The sequence below is a fragment of the Vigna umbellata genome, chromosome 1, assembly GCF_029865625.1.
Source record: "Vigna umbellata cultivar VRB3 chromosome 1, Vumbellata_1.0, whole genome shotgun sequence".
Lineage (NCBI taxonomy): Eukaryota > Viridiplantae > Streptophyta > Magnoliopsida > Fabales > Fabaceae > Vigna > Vigna umbellata.
Window position 1 is genome coordinate 20228443 of NC_142165.1, and position 20002 is coordinate 20248444.

At 31.9% G+C, this 20002-nt stretch overlaps 2 protein-coding genes across 6 annotated transcripts; one reads left to right on the forward strand and one right to left on the reverse strand.

The window, feature by feature from the left end:
• Positions 1-3929: 3929 nt before the first annotated feature.
• LOC124835429 (ATP-dependent caseinolytic (Clp) protease/crotonase family protein) lies at positions 3930-14130 on the forward strand. Of its 4 annotated transcripts, none has more exons than XM_047310356.2 (15): positions 3933-4189; positions 4287-4367; positions 4450-4518; positions 4664-4727; positions 6026-6105; positions 7199-7282; positions 7379-7463; positions 8224-8309; positions 8397-8518; positions 8746-8806; positions 11956-12054; positions 12138-12239; positions 12316-12357; positions 12437-12585; positions 13703-14130. In XM_047310356.2, the coding sequence occupies exons 1-14, from the start codon at positions 4064-4066 to the stop codon at positions 12545-12547; spliced, it is 1212 nt and encodes a 403-aa protein (XP_047166312.1). In that variant the 5' UTR covers positions 3933-4063; the 3' UTR covers positions 12548-12585; positions 13703-14130. The 4 variants fall into 4 exon arrangements, with proteins under 4 accessions (XP_087955939.1, XP_047166312.1, XP_087955922.1 ...); XM_088099796.1 differs by lacking the exon at positions 13703-14130 and adding an exon at positions 13311-13657; XM_047310355.2 differs by having other exon boundaries at positions 3934-4189; positions 13698-14130.
• A 1378-nt stretch (positions 14131-15508) lies between these two features.
• CM2 (chorismate mutase 2) lies at positions 15509-18314 on the reverse strand. Of its 2 annotated transcripts, none has more exons than XM_047310367.2 (6): positions 18154-18314; positions 17584-17794; positions 16874-16960; positions 16637-16780; positions 16125-16217; positions 15509-15886 (listed from the first exon to the last, which is right to left on the reverse strand). In XM_047310367.2, the coding sequence occupies exons 2-6, from the start codon at positions 17791-17793 to the stop codon at positions 15653-15655; spliced, it is 768 nt and encodes a 255-aa protein (XP_047166323.2). In that variant the 5' UTR covers position 17794; positions 18154-18314; the 3' UTR covers positions 15509-15652. The 2 variants fall into 2 exon arrangements, with proteins under 2 accessions (XP_047166323.2, XP_047166324.1); XM_047310368.2 differs by having other exon boundaries at positions 17584-17952; positions 18154-18285.
• Positions 18315-20002: the final 1688 nt, after the last annotated feature.

Here is a 20002-nt window from a genome sequence, read left to right on the forward strand (position 1 = left end):
CCACTGCCTTTTTCTTTGTATGAAATCATATCCTTATTTACACTCTTTTAATTTTCTGAAACTCTTCCACATTCTACCAGCAAAATTAAATGTTTTTCTTCACAATTTTGAAGACTAAACAAAAGAATTTTCTGTCAATTAGTAAGCATTTATATTTTGTCATTCTTTTTCTAATCTTGTTTTAGATATAAGTGTTATATTTATGAGTGTTACAATTGTCTAGTATGTTCTGAATTATGTTTTGCCGGTACAAATTGTAATTAAGTTGAATAGAAAAATAAAATCTTCAGTTTTATTTAAATCACGTCAGACTCTAAAATATTTTTACTCACGACTTAACTGGATTTGCAAAAGCATGTATTATAAAGATTAAACAGAATTTATAATCATTAAACATAGTGTTAGAAGATCTAACAATAGAACAAACAACTTTACTAATTATCTATTATTTATGATAGTATTTTGTCACTCTTTAAATTAAAATTTAGGTTGAAACATCTTTTTCTCTATGATTTTGATGTATTTTAGTCTTTAAATTTTAAAAGTTAATAAATATATTAAATTATATTAATTATTTTTATGTATCAAACATGTTTTTTTAGTTTAAAGTAAAATTTAACTATAGTTAAAATAATTATATTTATTTATTTTTAAAGATTAATAACTCGAATGTATCAATGTTTCAGAATGAATGAATTATAATTGTATCAAAATTAAAAAAATTAATAACATATTTAATTTTAAAATTTATAATATATATAAACTTATTTACATTTGTATACAAGTAATTTAGTTTGAAAAATCAGTCAAGTTTAAATAAATAATTACTTAAAAAGTAAAAAATGGAAAAATTCATTATTTTAATTTAAACTATAATTATTTAATTTTTTTTAACATAAGAGAGAAACCTTTTATTAAGGATATAGACGATACAACTTTTAAAAGTTTTAAAAAATTATTCGTAAGAACCTAAAAAATTATTGGTAAGAACCTAGAAAATAGAGTATTAGAATAGATAGTTGTATTAAAATAATGAGAACGAATATTTTATTTTAAAATAATCTTATCATATAAATAAAATTTTTTAAAGTTTAGTTCATTACTAAAGATACATATGTCTCTCTAAAACACTATCCTCTTTGCTTTCTCTCACTTCTCTCTACTCTTTCTCACTCTTGGGTCATCTATTCGACGATCAGGAAATGTTTAGGCGATCTTGGCGTCGAGAACTACTTTTTCCACCGATCAATTTCTTGAGTTGGAAGTTTCATTCTTCTTTTTTAGGTTTTCTTGAATGTGTAATCATGCAAATAAAGACTTTGCATGAGATGAGTAGCTCTCTTTCTTGATTTCTAGCTCAATTTAGGTTCTAAGGTTGGTTTTCTATCATCAATCGATGATTTGTAGGTTTTTCTAGAATTTCCTTACGGTACAAGCAACTGTCGGGGTTTTGTTGAGCCATGCAGATTTCTTTGAGGTAAGGAAAGTTAAATTATTGCTTTAACTTAGTGGTTTAGTGAATATGCATGAAAATTCTACGGTTATTGTATTGATATAACTAAATTTAGGTTGTTGAGTAAATGATATTGTGTGAACTTTGATTGTTATAAATGTAGATTTATGGATTGTGATGAGAAACTTAATTCGATGATGTTTGACCTGCTTTTGGGTGAAATAGATGTTAAAAATATGTATTAAGATTGATTGGTTATGAATAGAGTCACATTGTAGTGGCTTAGAGTAAGTTTTGACGAAGTGGAGTAGTGAAAATGAGAATTTGAGGTTAGATGCTCAATGGGTCTGTTGGAACAGCTTTGGTAAGTCAAAAGTGACTTGTTTGAGTCCCTAAACTGTTTAAAAATGTGTTAAAAATGGTAGAACAGGAATTGGGTCCATATGTTGATGATTTGTAAGTTATAAAGAGTGAATTGCTTAGGAAACACTTTAGAATGATGGTAGTAAGGTTTAGAAACCCTTGTTCAAGTCTAATTAGGTATATAACATAATTTAAGAGGATTAGAAGTTGGGAAAAGTCTTTGGAATTGGTAAATTTTGGGTATGTTAGCGAAATCTGCAGATTTGTGCTGCAGATTATGCAGACTAGTTGAGCGAGTGGAGTCGCTCAACGAGTGGTTGTGAAGGTTGACTCACTGTTTGATGATTCCTATAGCAAGAAGGTGCGTCGAGCGAGTGGTTGAGGTTTGGGAGCACGGTTAATTTTATTCGATCAACAAATGGGTTCACTTAGCTAGTGAGTTTGAGGTCTGGACCACTGTCTGGATTTTTGCACAACGAGTTGGGTCTGGTACCACTGGGAGTTGGGAGTTGCATTCGCTCAGCAAACTGAGTCGCTGAGCGAGTGGTTTGGAGCCTGGGGTTATTGTAAGTGGATTCACACAATGAACTAGGTCGTTGTGCGAAAGAAGTCTATGGTCGCTCAGTGAGTATGTGCGCTGATCGACTGCTTCAGGTTTTTGGTTTACTCTTTCTTCTTTATTTTAGATTGATGTGAGTGATGTTTTGATTCAAGTAAGAATGATGTAGGAGAAATTCTTGTGAATAGATTTTTCTTTTATTTGAATTATGATTAGTGAAACTAACTCCATGACTCATGGCGAGATTTCATGATAGTATTTTGGTTGATGATGTTGATGTTGTTATATGAATGTATGGAGCCTAGAAATGGTAAGTCTATTCCAACACTCTAATGATCATTCATTCTTAAGTAGAGAGAAATGATACATATGGTGAGAGTAGCGAGAGGTTTTGTCTATAGGCTTTGAGTTTAGCCATAGGCATTGAATATGGACTAACCTTGTATGGTGTTGGAGAGTGTCAGTAGAACCATAAAAGTGCACAGACTACTAATAATTCGACATTCATACCTAATTCGGATGAGTCGTGTTGAGTATGAGATGTATGAAATGATTTGGTGTACATTATATTCTTTTGAATTAGAGTTGATTTTGTTAAATAATTATATAAATATGAATATTTATTGTTTATCTAGCTTGCCCTTCTGATTGTTGTTTTAATTGTATGAGCTTGTACTATTTTTCTTCGTGGCTATGATCATCCTATGGGTGAGCAGAGGGCGAGAAGATGTTTGTGGAGCAAGCATTAGAGGAGGAACCAACAGATGTGTAGTTCATTAGATAGTTAGGTGTATATAGTTTTTGGTTTATCCAGTTGTATATAAAATTTTAAATTTATAGTTGTGTTTGGATAACTATAAGTTATAATTTATACTATAAGTGTTGTATCTTATCATGTTTGTGATGATTCTTTTATATAATATTCTACTATATTTTTGAGATGTTACATTATTAATTTTACAAAAATAAGAGTTAATGTGTTATATATTGCTATTCAGTTAAAAGATTATATGATCATTAGTTATTCTTCATGGAAAATAGTTATTTTTGGGTTAAGAGAAAGATGAATTTTATATTTTATTAAATAATAAAAATATTTTAATTAAATGAAAATTAAAAGAATATAAACAAAAATTTACCGAAAATAATAATAAAATGATATCTCTTTTAAATAATAGTATAAATATCAATGTTTTTCTTGTATATAGCATTTATTAATAATTCAGTATTTTTTGTGAAATTGAACATTCACCTATGAAGTTTCAACTTTGAAACTTATCTATATGAAAATATTAAGAATACAGGCTTCATTGAAATGGTGAACTAGGTTTTAGGTTTTTCAGGAAATGTATTAATATTTTTATTATTCAATAATACTGTTATGATATTTCTTATTCATTATTATACTTTTAAAATAAAAATTGAGGGATTCGCTATTTATTTCTGGGCCACATAATGAAAGCCTTAGTGACCATAAAAGGGATTTCTTTTTGCACCACAAACAAACCCTAAGTTCAATTCGGGTATGATATGGGCCTCTAAAACCCTCTCGGAGCCCTGTGGATTGCCGAGGGAAAAACGTTCTTCAGCTTCAGAACACGAGTTTCGTATTCTAATAACTCTGAACAGTTCAAACATCAAACACCTTGTCCGCACGCAAAAACTTGGAACCAGAAAGCGAATCGAAGATGCAGAGACTCAAAGCTCTGCTACCGCAAACAAGGGCCTCACTTCGCACTATCTATTCTTACCATCGAGCTTTCTCTGCTCAACCAAATTACGCAGAGCGTGACGATGACGATTCTCAGGAGCAGGTTACATGACTCACATTTCTCGCGTGCGCTTTCTCTGTTTTTTTTTTTCTCTTTGCGTTTTTGTCTTTCAATTTATCACGTCGTTGTTTGATTTCAGATTCTAGTCGAAGGAAGAGCAAAATCACGAGCAGCTATTCTCAACAGGCCTGCTTCGCTGAACTCGCTCAATGCGTCCATGGTACGGCATCGTTTTTCCTTTTTCTTTCCATGTTTTGAGTACGTTCGTCTAAGGTAAAGGCTTAGTCGTTTTCATTTCGCAGGTTGGTCGATTGAAGAGGTTGTATGATTCGTGGGAAGAGAACTCTGACATTGGATTTGTTTTGATGAAGGTATCACTGTTGTTTTCACGCCACTAAGTTACCATTGAACTAAACGAGATAATGATATTGTGATTCATAATTATTTTCTCTTTATTATGTTTATGGATATTGGTCATTCTGTTGAGTTTTAGTTTCTATATTGAATGCTTTGAAGGGTAGTGGCAGAGCTTTCTGTTCTGGTGCAGATGTTCTTAGGTTGTATCACACACTCAATGAAGGTGAGTAGTGTATTAATATTTTATTAATTAATTAGCAAGTATATTGTGTTTTTAGTTTCATTACTTTAATTTCTAAGCACTCTCAATGTAAAAACTTTTACTCTGGTAATCAATCAGAAGTGATGTTAGGTATGAATTTTGATGTAGTGATTATTAAAGTCAACCAAATTATCAAGCATCAGAATTTGTTATGATAATGTTGCACTGCCACTGCATAAACTGTTTTCTCTATTTCATTCAATCTTTCAACTGGATACATCAAGTTCATTTAAATAAGTTTTCACTTTTTTTGAGTAATTTATCTGATTACTGTTTGTGACTTTACTTATGTTTTAGAGACTGTAGTTTTACTGACAAGCACATTACCATTTGAGTAATTTCTATATAAAAAAAGTTGTTTTAGTAGCTTTCTAAAATGTACTTTGTATATATGGTTATGTTTTAGCCTGCTCGTAGTTTTGATAAAGAAAATATGACTTAATAAGTCGATTTGGTTATTTTTCTGGAGTGGAGGCGTAATGTATATTTTTATATTTAAGCATCATGTCCTTGTGTGATAATATGAATGGTTGCTTGTTACTCATTGTCTTCATCTAAGTGATGTTTTTTCTTTAATATCTACACCTTCCACCTGTCTGTGTGTGTGTTTAGTTAGATGACGCCAAGGGACTAGATCACTCTTCTATGCTAATGGCCTCTGTATCTCAAGTCTTTTCATTTTCGTCTTTGCTGCCTGGCTGTATCTTGTCCTCCTATCCGTTTTAATTTTTTTTGTTTTCATTTTTGTTGAAATGTAATGTTTTTTATTATTATTAATGTTTATGTAGGGGAACTTTCTATTAGATTTTTCTAGGAGCTTCCTAACCTTTGGTATTCTGAACTACTGTCCCCTATAAATACAGTAGTATGTTGTATCATAAGATTAAGTGAAATAAAACAATTTTAGCTCTTCTAAACTCTTTAAGTATTTTAATAATATTTATTTACTGAAAAAAAAAAGTATTATTTCAACATAGGACTCCTGAATCACATTCAGACTGAGTCCTATTGCAAGGTGGTGATAAAAGGTTCATGTGCTTTGGTTGATTGACCCAAATTTTGTTAAAAAATAAATATTGCTGAGATACTCTTATAGTAATGAATTGTGATCAGATGGGTTGCACAGATTAAGACAGTCATGTCATGTTAGTATCATGATCTGTAATTAGTCTTGGTCACTTTTAATTTTCAGTTGCTTTTTCATCAAAGGTGCATTTTTCATTTGTGAGTGATGACCTTTTTAATTTTGTAATGAGCAGGAAATGCTGACGAAGCTGAACAGTTTTTCAAAACATTATATTCATTTGTATATCTTCAAGGGACTTATCTTAAACCACATGTAAGTTTTGAATCATTGCTGAAAGTGTTTTATTTGAGATATTGAGTAACGTGGTTTGAGGAATTGATATATACCTAACATAATTCTTTTTTGCTTATGTTCTTCTCTTTCCGGTGGACCAATATTGATAATACTAGGCATGGTTGTTAAGCTACAGCGTTAACTTGTAAACTTCTCGAGGTTATGAGTTTACAAGTTCACTGCTGCTAATTGGGGTGAAGTAGTGGTGAAATTGTCTCTTGGTGAACTTGGATAAACCTGGTGGGAATGCTCAAACTCACTCAAAGCTGAGTTGGCGTCTGCCTCCATTTCAATTTAAAAGCCAATTGACATTGATCTTCTGGACTCTTACATGACTAGAATTCACTTTTAGATCTCATCTCTTACATCCTCTCTTTACATGTTTCCTACCCCTCAAATTGATGAAACCAAAGTCTGACATTTTCTGTTGTCAGCTCTCTCACATCACGCAATCTACAATTTTTCCCTTTCTATTCCCTCTCTGTCCCTCCCTCGATTCATTTGTGAAGCTTACTGAATTAGGCTTCCTTATCCCGTTGCAAAACTTTAGAGGCGTAAATACCTATTGAAAATTTCCAAATAGTGTAGAGACTAACCAATAGTCAATTTTAAAGCAAATAAATTTAACCTTAATTCGAATAAATTAAAATTAAATTTAGCCTTTAATAAATTTTCCACAAATAAATTTATGGTACCTGCATCATCAGCATGAGTGAATTTCTATAGCAATGGCAGAAATGCAATCTGTTACTGGAAATACAAGGCTATGAAAAAGAGAAGATTTAGTACGAGTCGAGTTGAAATTTTATTCATGGTTGAACCAAATCCTTCTGTAAATTGAAAATAAGATGAAGTATTAAACACACCCATTTATATGAATTTAAAGCAACTAGCAAGATGATTAGGCTAGTACGTTTTCTCATCCATTCATTATGTATGTGAATATTGTCATATACTCTATGGTTATGGATAGTATCACAGCATAATGAATAACAATATGTCTTTTCTATACGATGAATTTTGAGTGTGTTTCTTTGATACCTTAATGATGATTTTGTTGGCATTTATGTAGGTTGCCATTTTGGATGGAATAACAATGGGATGTGGATCTGGAATTTCTCTACCAGGGATGTTTCGTGTTGTAACAGATAAAACGGTATGTGATTTCTTCATTAGCTCATTCACTCAAGGAATTGTTTTATATTTGCAATAAGTGCATGCAGCTGAACCTTTTTCTGCTTAATCTTCTCAGTTTTTTTCTCACCCAGAGGCTCAAATAGGTTTCCACCCTGATGCAGGAGCTTCTTATATTTTGTCTCGGCTACCTGGCTACTTGGGTAATGTACATTTTGCATGCTATTAGAGCTGGACTCCTGTGTAACAGTTTTGATGTGCATTTTACTGATAGATCTAGTTTTTTTAAAAAACATAGTTTTTTAAAAATGCATTACTATGTCATTTAAAAAAACTGGAATAGAAATCATGAACTAATCCTCAATAAGTTAACTACACAAAGTTGAAGAGAAATGTTTGTAGAAAGTATTTTCTGTGGAAGATAATTTTCATTTTGTCTTAAAAAACGCAATTCCTTTCTTGAAAATGGTTGTTAAACTTTTTAATGGTTTCTGCATTCTGTTTCCTTAGGTTTAGATCTGGTCCAGAAATTGGACAAAATGATTGCTTTATTGCCGAAAACTTCCCTCATTAGTATCGACAGGATACAGAATCAGTAATATAAGTTGATTTTTTGTTTTGGAATTTTTATATTTCCAATACTAAAGTATTTTGAGAGTTCAAATTTCAGGATAAAATATATTTTTCTTATTTTATTTAACTAGCTACACCAACTTTTTTCATAAGGAAGAATATTTGATGTGGCACTTATATAGTATCATCTGTGCAAATTTGTCACAGAATGTTTAGACGGATGTTATTATGAACACATTATTATTGCTTTCATATTCTTTGTTACTTTTATTGATCACAGCATTGGAATATTCTTGATTTAACTATTGTTTTAAACTTGCTCTAATAGTCTTTGCTGTAAACCAGAAAATGGTTCCAAGAAATTTATTTATTTTATACTATGTTATACAGGGGAATACTTAGCCCTTACTGGAGATAAGCTTAATGGTGTTGAAATGATTGCCTGCGGCCTTGCTACTCATTATTCATTAAATGCAGTATGTTTTTTCTCTGTTCATGTGTTTCTTTGTTCTATTTTTTGACCTACTTTTGCTTTGCTTACCTTATTTGTGTTGTCCTGACAGAGGCTTCCTTTGCTTGAAGAACAACTCGGTAAACTAATCACAGATAAACCTTCTGTTGTTGAGGCATCCCTTGCACAGTATGGTGATATTGTTTACCCAGATAAGGGCAGTGTCCTTCACAGGTAGTGTTGCACAAGCTTGTCCTTATTTCTTTTTAGGGTTTATGACTTTTAGGTATTTATTTTTTTGGGAGGGGGTCATGAATATAATATCTCAGTTTTGCTCTTATCAATCCAGAAACTTCTGTTTAAATATTTGCTAAAGTCAACCATCATAAATCATAGAATTCTAAACATTTTAATTTGAACTAATTTTCTGTTTCTGAGTGTTTCTTTCTTTCTTGACACAGGATTGATACTATCGACAGATGTTTCAGTCACGACACTGTGGAGGAAATTATTGAAGCTCTGGTAAGAATCGTATTAAATCTCTATATTATGTTTGGTGAGTCCAGAGAGAGTTGAACTTCAAAAAACGTAACATCTTGTGGTCACTGTATATATATATACTCACATACATGAATGATCTGGGGAAAAATTAGTCTCTTAAGCTTTTTTTCTTTTTTTTTTTCATTCTCAAGTATCTGTTTTTTGCTTTTCTGTTTCCTGGCAAAATTTCATTTATCAAACTTGTATTTTAGGCCGAGCACTGTACAGATTAAATCTATCGTATAAAGTTTATGATTTTGATTAATTACCATAAAAAATGTGACCAATTATTTGTATAATAACTATTATTTATATAATAATTCAACATACAGTGTGTGACAATAAAGTATTGGAAGTGAACGTTTAAAATTATATCATGATTGAGCATACAAGACAATTAAATATGAAAAGTGAACATAAAAAATGAGACTGAGAAGCACCCAACTGGGGGAACTGACCCACTTAAAAGCTAGCTGTTAAGGTGATAGAACCAACCCCTTAAATATTCTACTGGGTATCTCATTAAATGTAGGATTTACTCAAACCCGTCATAACACTGCCTCTGAGAATTCACATCTCACTCAGTGACTTGCTCCTGACACTTCATTCAACTTTCTCATTGGTCAAAATCCTTTCCGTGACAGAACATTCTAGCTCTAGTACCAATTGATAAACATTGACACGCTCGGAAATCCACCCATAAATTCTTGCTTTTAAGAGAGGGGAGGGGGAGAACCGGACTCACGAGGAATATTCAGCTTGGTACTCTATCACAAACACTTCATTCAACTTTCTTATTGGTCAAAATCCTTTCCGTGACAGAAAATACTAGCTCTTTTTTTTATTATCAGCACGAAATACTAGCTCTAATGCCAATTGATAAGCATCGACACACTTGGAGAATCCACCCTTAAAATTTTGCTTTAAGAGGGAGGGGGAGAGAACCTAACTCGCGAGGAATATTCAGATTGATGCTCTATCACAAACACTAAGTGTTCCATGCTATTCATTCTAGGACTTAGGTGCTGGAAAAGATAACAAATGAAACTAACTAATACTTCAAGGCCGAAAAATATGTTATTATCCCTAGGCTTAACTTTTCCCATACATTGTGTATTCAAAGTGAGATAATAAAAATATCTTCCACTAAAATTATTGTGGGAATACAAAAATACTAATCTACCAATATGGTGGCTAAACACTCTTTTGTTTCTCACTCAAAAAGAATTATCTCTCATGAAGTGAGGTTCTCTTTCTCTCAAAACTTTCCTGTTTTGGTTTCTAAAAAGTTATACCAAAATGAATAAAAACATTAGCTTTTATAGCCAGCCTTCCTTATTTATGGCTGTATTTAAATAGACTAGTTTTTGTTTTTCTCCCTCCTCTGTTGTTTTCTTACAAAATCTCTTGCACTCTATTTCCTTTTACTTATTATTTCATTTCCTTATATTTCTCGTCACCACTATTGAAGGAAACCCATCCTCTCCACCTCCTAATTAAGGTGGAGGGCTCTAGTAGTCCTGCTGCATTTCTGCAAAATTCATACTAGTCCTTTGGTAAGGACTTGGTCATCATAGCTGTACTATTATCATTAGTATGGATCTTTTCAAGTTGCTGTTGCTTTGCTTAGATTTAATTTTGTCACATACGCAGTGACACCGCACATCAAAATGTTTTGATCTTAAGAAAACTTGAATTTTTGCTCAAATGAATTGCACGTACACTGTTGCAATTACACAAATATACTCTTGTTCTGCTCCAACTGATGCAGGTATCACTTCGTTTGTAACATTTAACCTTTTTCAAAATTCTAGTTTTGTCTTTCCATCATCAGGGCTAGAATGCAGAAGAGCTGCAAGACTATTACATTGCTCAACATAAATCAGGAAGGGGAGGTCAATGGGTTTTCTTCTTTAAAGATGAGGAGATATATTAGTAAAAGAATAGATAGCACATAAAACGAAGAAAACTAGTCCTTTTCAAATTAGGAAGGAATGTAGGCTATAGAAAGCAAATATTTTTATTCATTTTGATATACGATTGTAGAAACTAACATTAGGAGAGTTTAGCCACCTTATTGGCGATATTATTATTGTGTTCCCATTGTATTGTAAGTGGAAGATATTTATTTCTTGTCTCAATACAATTACATAGTGTGGGAAAGTTATATGTAGGGATAATATATCATTTTTTGGCGTTGTAATAAGAGGTTTCATTTGTTTTCCTTTCCAACATTAGGAACCTCATAACACCCAAATCCCTCTGAGAGACAAATGAAATACGTATTTTGAAAATGCAAACATTTCTTCACCAGAATAATTTTTTAAACAGTACAAATTGACCAATCTTGAACTAAAATGACAGGGTTTTCAAATCTTATATGTAGCGAAGAATAACATACAACTAAATTCATTTAAAAGATCTTAGCTGTTGACTTCACCAACTTAATTAAGATGCACACTTTTAACTTGAGAAATATTGTTAGAACTTGGAATGTGCAAAATGACAATATTTAATCATGCTCACCCTTCAACACTTTGTCCAATCTCACAGAATTAACATCTGAAATCAATGTCCTTCCCCTGTCTGGAACCCATAGAGGTTGTGACTGTTATAAAATCTGACGAAAAACACAAACAAAGTGGACTTCCTATGGCGTGTATGTTCAATGTCCTTCAGGATTATGTAAATTTCCTAAGATACAACAGGATCTCCAGTTAAAGAAGGTACTCGGAACACCAAGGCAACATAAAAAATACAGGCAACATATAAGCATTTTGTGTTGTTACATAATGAAATTTCAGTATTGATTATATCTTGATCCACAATCCATGTGGAGATAGAACAACTCCATAGTATCTGTTTTTATCTTCTACCCCCTCCCTGTCCTCAAAATAGTGATTTTGGAAGAAGGAACCTTATTCAAACTTTTTCAAGGAGGAATGAGGCTTCCTTAACCCAAAAGAAATTTAAAACAACAGGCAGAAAAGTAGGCAGTTAACTGAACATTTCCTATTTCGTTAAAAGAAAGAGGTGATGAATTTGTTGATGTTTTCCATCATCTGGTGGTTCATTGCATTGCTTTTTGATAGTTTGCTTTACCTTTTCAAAATGGAATGTTATTCTGCCAGGAGAAAGAGGCTGTCGAGTCTTATGACAATTGGTGCTCGACTACTCTAAGGAGAATAAGAGAAGCCTCCCCATTGAGTTTAAAAGTTATCTTACGATCTGTGAGTTTACATTTCCCTTGCATGCTTATTTCCCTTTCAAGGTCTTTGTCTTCTACATTTACTTTCTTCTCTACTTAATCTAGATACGTGAAGGTAGATTTGAAACTCTCGATAAATGTCTCGTACGTGAGTACCGTATGTCCATACGTGGAATTTCTAAGAATGTCTCGTCCGATTTCTTTGAGGTAATGATTTCTCTGTATCTTTTCTGTAAACAATTTTATTTTCTTTTTTATTTTACTTTACTCATTCTTTATGCAGGGTGTTCGAGCAAGAATGGTTGATAAAGATTTTGCACCAAAGGTATATCTATTTTGTCTTAAGCGTATGTTAAATACCTTTTGTGGGAACTTATATGAAGCATTTCATTCCAAAATTGCAGTGGGATCCACCTAGTTTAAAAGAAATATCAGAGGACGTGGTTGATTACTATTTCTCTCCATTAGAGTCTGAACTAGTGCTGCCGACGGCTTTGAGAGAACCTTACATGTGAAACTACCATGCTTCTAAGCAATGCTCCTCACTAACAAGGTAAGGGTAACGCAAATAAATTATAATTTTGTGCTTAAGCTTCATTGGAAATATTTCACATATGTTTGTTGTATTGGTATAAAAATGTGGAACCCACACTTGTATATTTGGTGGCGAGGGGTGGTTGAATTACTACTACCGGTCTTTCGTGAAAATGTACGCCATCTAATTTTCACTGTTTGCACTTAAGCATAAGCTAATCTAAAAGTCTAGTCCATGAGTCTCAAGGCTTTTGAGTGCCGAATAAAATAATTCTTTTATTCCATATGCGAGGGCAAGGGAAATGAGTGTGGTCTGGATTGATCCAATGGGCAAGTGAAAAATTGGGCCAGTTCGGTCCGGCCTATCCAAAATGGGCAAAAAGAAATGATTTTGGCCCATTTTTGCTTTTGTCTTGATTTATATATATATATATATATATATATATATATATATATATATATATATATATATAAATTTCAAATTTTGAAAAGTAAAATAAAATACATTTTGTAAAACGAGCACAAGGAAATTTATTTTAGATTTTTACATGTATTATAAATTTTAACCCGTGTACATTTTTAGTAATGCATTTTAAAATTATAGTAATTATTTTAAAAATAGGTGTGTCCATGAGTAGGCTCGGTGTGAGTACCTTTAAGCCACAGCTAAAACGGTTCATGTAGAAAATGATCTGTGTCAATTTAGGTTATTATTCTTTTAATCTAGCCTAGTTTATGTTACAGGTTTTCGGATGAGACCTATTTTTGTCATATTGTCTTGCCGTGGCTCAATTTTAAATGAAAGCACTAATTGTTGTCTTAAGCAAAGTGGAAAATCTAATCCGAAAGTCAAACGTTTAGTCCATTGGGCAGGAGAATTTAGGCTCAAGCATCACATCAAGTAGATGTTCATCCTACTTGAAGTGGGGACTCCTAACAGTCTCCTGTGGAATTGTCAACTTGTTATTATCCCTAAATAGAAGTGGTCACTAGAAGGATTAAAATTTTATATATGCACGCTTAATTCTAATTGTAGGAGGCGTGTAAACATCTTTTTTAAGATTATATGCATTTTTAAATTGATTATTACATCTTTTCGTAAGTCAGCAGTGATTTATCTATCTACTGTAGATTAGTTTATAAACAATTCCGGACGAAGAGGCGTTGATGCAGTCGACAAATGCACCATGGACTGTCTGCTTCGACCAAACTTTCGCCATCAACGGTTCTTGTCTGATGAACTTCCCAATGTTCGAAATATCGTTGTCCTTGGATGTGTAGTCTAATGTTGGCTCCATAATATAAGTGAAAGGATCGTATATGCTTCTTTCGTTGTTTAACTCCCATTTCAGTTTTATTGAAATCCCAGCTATATGAAAACCTAATCAGGGGGTTCGGTCATACAAAGGAACTATACTAGTTTAAAGCGAGCCATGACATGGCAGAGAAGACAATGTCAATTGTCTGGAATTTGTTTGAGTGAATATCTCAAAGTGCTTGTTTTATTAGAGCGTACATTGGAAGATAATTTTTTATCAAGTTTAAAAAAATGATTTATTATGAACCCTTTTTAATTTATTTTAGTCAGCATTTTTTAATTTATTCTAAAATGATTTCCGTCAAATTTGGCATAAATATTCTGCACCAAAGTTGAATAATTTTTTAATTTATACTGATTGCTCACGTTGGCACCGGATGCTTTTTCTAATAGACGAGTGACGCCTGCTTTTATGTCTCATTTTTTGACTTTTTTTTTGTTTGGTAGTTATAGTTGTAGAAAACAACACATGTTGACCGTAATTATCAATTTTTAGAAAACTACACATTGAGTTCTTGTCCTTCATAGAATGCCCCGGGAAGAAAAAGGAGAAATACACCTTTAATCGGTTGTTGGACTGCACGATACTTGATTTTTAAATACACCTTTTCCATAATGGTTATACTTTCTTTCGAAAACTGTTAGCAACCATGTGTTCTTTGCTCTCTTTGTCTAAACATGTCATTTGTGCATTATAAGCATAAAGTTTCTTTGATTCCCTTATGTTCATAAAGTTAATCCTCTCATTACATTATTCAAAAGAGGAAATAAAATTAAATGTTTCAGAAGATCAACAGTTTATCCTAAATTTATTATCTTAAATTTTATATTATTAATTCACTTTTATTTTAGTTTTAAATAAATAAAATAAATATATTAGACTTTTAGTAGAAAAAATTTGTTTGATTTTAATAATTATTTTTATAATGGAATATAGTTTTGTACAATTTTTTCGCTAAATTTGATCACATTAAAGTTAAAATTTATTCTTTTATTGAATTTCGACAAATGACGGTTGGGTGGGGTATAGATGAATTTCAAAAATAAAATTCAACCCGACCATTTTTATTTCTGCGAGTCCAACTTAATTCACCTAAAAAGACATTAACATGATTTAATTCATTTTTTTTTCAAATAACTCTTACATGTTAAGAAGAATACTGTATATCGTGAAAAACATGCTATCATGCACACAACTCAATTTCAAGTTTTAATTATTATGCATTGAAGTATTCTAATAACCATGGTAAAAAAGACCAAGAAACGGGTTGATATTCTAGTTTTGAAAATATATTTTCTCAAGTCAACAATTCTATTACTTAAGAACTGTTTAATAATTTCAAGTATTATAATAAATTTAATATAATAAGACAAACGAAATATATTCACTTAAATAGGTTGACCAGTTAGGCTTAAAAGATTAGTTAAATAGCCTAAGATAGACCTGAGTTTTTAACCAAATAGATTTTTATGAAAGTCTAAGCCTAGTTTACTTCTTCAAAAAGTATGCTCTGGTTTACAACTAGCGAGTCACAGAGCCTATAACTTATCTTCATCTCTAAACACAAATGGAATCAATCAAAACTCATGATTTCTAATAACTTTCTGTCAGTCATATGGAAAGTGCTAAAACTGAAATAACATTTCTTTCTGAATCAAGAGTTGCATGAAATTGGTAAGGATCACTTCATTAAGAGCTTACTTAATCAATGGAACAATATCATATTAATCTTTTGTTCTTCTAAACTCTAACTTGATTCAAATGCCTTCAGTCTACACGGTGCAAGAGGTACTCAACCTGAACCTCTTTGGTGAGAGGTATCACCCAATTTTTGTACAAACGAGAAGCCACTGTTGGATCAAACTTACTTTTTCCATTGCCATCATTATCACTGTCAAGACTTACTTCCTGACCAAACACTGTGGCCTTCTTTTCAACCCTCTTCCTCACTGTCTCTTCAACGCTCGTAAATGTCAACAATTTCATCAAACCTTCTCTATCCTGCAAAAATTAACACTCAGTGGTATAAGGGGTGTGTTCAAGTTTTCACATTGATAATCAGTATAACCAAATTGAAGGGTGTAAATGAAAAACAACCCCTGTTATGCAGTTTTGTGGAATTGAGTAGGCCAAAACTCAAATTATAAAATTACCATAAAATAGATGCATGAATGATGGAAATCATGGAACTAAATGAGCCAAGCCAAGCCAAGCCAACTATATATATATATATATATACCTTTGCTCGAATTAAAGGCTCGTAGTCTTGAGGAGCATCCCGGAATTTCACCTCAGCCACAAACTTTCCATAGTGAATCCTTCTTGAGATAGCCTGCAAATATTTTATAGAATGAATTGTCAGATTCACTACTCAGTTAGGACACTAGCAAATTCTCAAGTTTGGATAAACTTGTTAATGAGCACTTGTAAATTAAAATGAACTTGTGTAATATGCAGAAACAATTTCATTTAACTTTTCTCAAAACTGCTTTTTGCATAATTGTGTGATTGCATTTGTGTTTCTAATGCATGTTTCTTTCTGTTTTCACGTCCAAATCAGGAAAAGACACATAATCTACCCTTTGTAGCTTATGTCACCGACAACAAACATGTTATCTAAACATGGCCAAAGTACATGCACGAAACAATAGTTGAGTTGAGATTGCTTTCTACAATAATTAAACTGTAAAGATTGTTCTACATGAATTCATTCATAAACATGCTCCTAAAAAGCATAAGAGCGAATATTACCTGCAGTAGTGAAAGATCAGCAGCAGCAGTTTGCGCATAATTGCCATCATCACCCGAAGTAGCAAGCAATGGAAGTAAATCTCGCAAATACATTTTCCAGACGGACTTGTTTATATTAATTGAAGCAGCTCCAGGATGCAAAAACTAAAGATGGAATTAAGTTAACGGAGAGACCCTTTACCATTCAAATTTCATGAATTATGAAAATTGGAAAATGGTATCACGTGACTGAATTACCTGTGAGAAGGGGTAGGATGGCACACTTGATGGTGGTAAATTTTCAGGGAAGAAGGGGTTTTCTTCAGGGTTTGTGTATCTCCCAGCCTGCAATTCACTCTATTATTTTAGACCTAACATTCTTTCAAATTCAAATAACAGAATACGAAAAGTAAGAACAACTCATGCTGATGACTAGCAGAGATTTATTACACTTATGATGGTCATAATAACTCATCTTGAAATAGCATGCTACTAGGAATGTTTTGTCTGAGAATTTTGGTGTTCTAAGTAATGTTCAACATCAGTCTTTAACTCTCTATCTTGATGCTAAATTCTTATGCTTGGTTATACGGTTCCACATCTGAGATGTGATTTTTTATGTTTATTTACAAGCTAATAGTTATAACTTCCAAATACTGATTTCTGAACCAGTTATCAAACACTTTGATTTCATTGTCGGGCTGGAAAGCTACTCTTCAACCACTTATTTAAGCGCTATCGCAACATATTTTAGTGATACCTTTTAACATCCATTTGCAAACACTTACAATCTCAAGAAAAAAGAATATGCTAAATTCATTGAAAGAAAAGCACATGCCATCCATTGAGATGCACAATTACTGTCACAATACCATTATAACGCCACAATCTGCCAACCCAACACAAAACAAGACAACAAGACAACAAAACAAACAAGCTAAGAATAAGGCAATAGCAGCAAATAGTACCTTAGCTTGAACGTCCTCAGTATTTTTAACAACAAACTCCACCAATGAGCCATAAAAGCCAGGGATTTGAGCATACTTCTCATCATAGGTATGAGAATTGGAAGGAAACTTGGCTCTCTCAATAAGACCATAAATGATGGTATCCTCTTGCCTAATCAAATCCTCCCTCACCGAAGCCAGCGTGTACACATTCTCTTCTGCTTTCGCCATTCTGCATCTCACACCACATATTGTCAGCACAAGAATCACCAATGAAAACCGATGCATCATTTCATCAACCCAAGAGGTTGAAATCGAAACACCCAAAACCGATGACACCAAGATTATGATTCTGATTCTGATTCTGACATGAAACAAATCATGATTGTGCTGACATTATATAGCACGAGGAGACACCAATATAATTAATACAATAACTCACAAGTCAAATTCAGCACTACCCATTTCATCATATGACTCAGAATTTCATATCACATATCCAACAATATCCACGAACATGTCTTACATCCGAAACCAAAAAGACAGATTGTACATTGTAGACAAAGTCAAATGGTGGAAAAAGAAACGTACCTTGGAATTAAGGTGCTGGAAATGAAGTGGGGTTGAGGGAATTTGAATTGGAGTTGAATTAGAGACCCCTTTTGAGGTTTATACTTTATATAAAAGAGAAACGAGAGAGAGGAAGATAAAGGGTGAAAGGGATTAATAAATTGGTAATGAAGGAAAGAAAAGACATTTGTGGTGGGAAAAGAAGAAAGTTGTGTGTTGGTGTTGCCATCTTCCTTCCAAGTTGGAACTTGCCACAACCTAAGACAAACGTGTGGGTCCCACATCGATGTCCCTTCTTAACCCTTAAGAATTCATGCATTCATCTGGGACCCACTTTAAAGTGTTGGATTTTTTATGGATGAAATTGTGGTTCTAGAATTCTATCAATTCCATAGGTAGTTAAAATTTAATGAATTTTAAAACGTTGACCTTTGGTAAAATCTTTTAAAATGCATCTTCAATCTAAATATCAAGTTAAAAATGTAATGAATTAAGTAGGTTTCAACTACTTCAAATTCTGAAAATTTCTTCTAAACAGCATTTGAAGTCAATTTCCATATTTGTAATTTTTCTTTCAAATAATCAATATATAAAGTAATTAAAATAACGTGTAAAGATTTGTTGAAAAATATATAATTAAAATTGTTTTAACTTGTTTTTCATTGTGATTATCTAGTTTAAAAAAATTTGTAACAACTCACTATCATATAAAATAATACAAGGAATTTAAAAAATCTTAAGAATGTTTAAGAATAAAAAGAAGATTAATGTCAATTAACAGCTTCAATGTTTACTTTTTCTTTGTGTCTTATTGTGTAAAATATCATAACATCTAAAATAAAAATTATAAATTCTGTGTATATATAAAAAGAAGATTAATGTCAATTAACAGCTTCAATGTATAACTTTTGATTTGAATTGAATTTATTTAGTTTTTAAAATCAAATTCAAAATTTAATTTAATCTAATAATTTTATTTTATTTTTATATTTGTTAAATTTTTAGTTTATTTCGTTTTCAGTTTTTTCAGACATTTTAATTTTAATTTTATTTTTGGGTCGGTTTAAGAAATAAAGTACACGTTATTGTCTTGTGGTTTGAAACCTTTTGAGTGATAAAATTTTATGGCAGTTTGAATAAAATGTAAAATCAATTTTTAAAGATTATTATAAGTATAAATTCGTGGCTGAGATAAATCTGACCACACATCTTAATTTAAAATTAATTTCACCAAATTTCAAAACAAATGATCTGATTCTGCATTAAGTGCAACTCCAATCAATGATACTTAAAATAATGGTTTAATGTTTCAATAGGTCCTTTTTTTCGTCCTGAATGTCAAATAGGACCTTTTCTTTTTTGGCGTTTCAATTGAGTCCTTATTTTTTTAAAATTGAATTAAATAGGACTTTTCCGTTAAATTGATGAGACGGCGTTAAGTGTTAAAACAACACTGTCAGCATACAACATTTAACGCCGTCTCATCAATTTAACGGAAATGCCCTATTTAATTCAATTTTACAAAAATAAGGACCCAATTGAAACGTCAAAAAAGAAAGGGTCTTATTTGATATTGTGAACGAAAACAGAAACCTATTAAAACATTAAACCTAAAATAATTATTTAACATACATTAAGAATAGATGTAAGTAAGAATTTTCAGAAAAATAGTTACTAAAATAATTAATTATTAGTTATTAAGATGACATAAAATTTCAAAACACACTGAACTTTTTAAATAGCAATCTAAAATCAGTTTATGTTATCTTAATAGATAAAATTAAGAAAACAGAAATAAATAATTGAAAAAAAAATAGATTACTTATTATATATATAAAAAATACAAGCTATTAACTTTTATTAGAAGTAA

Coding starts and splice junctions, on each gene's coding strand:
- CM2 (XM_047310368.2), bottom strand. CDS start 17,853: ATGATGCATCGGTTTTCATTGGTGATTCTTGTGCTGACAATATGTGGT. Junction 16,961..17,583: donor CTGAGGACGTTCAAGCTAAG/GTACTATTTGCT, acceptor AGTGAATTGCAG/GCTGGGAGATACACAAACCC. Junction 15,887..16,124: donor AGCCTTTAATTCGAGCAAAG/GTATATATATAT, acceptor TAATTTTTGCAG/GATAGAGAAGGTTTGATGAA.
- LOC124835429 (XM_047310356.2), top strand. CDS start 4,064: ATGCAGAGACTCAAAGCTCTGCTACCGCAAACAAGGGCCTCACTTCGC. Junction 7,283..7,378: donor GTGTTGTAACAGATAAAACG/GTATGTGATTTC, acceptor TAATCTTCTCAG/TTTTTTTCTCACCCAGAGGC. Junction 12,240..12,315: donor TCTCGTCCGATTTCTTTGAG/GTAATGATTTCT, acceptor TTCTTTATGCAG/GGTGTTCGAGCAAGAATGGT.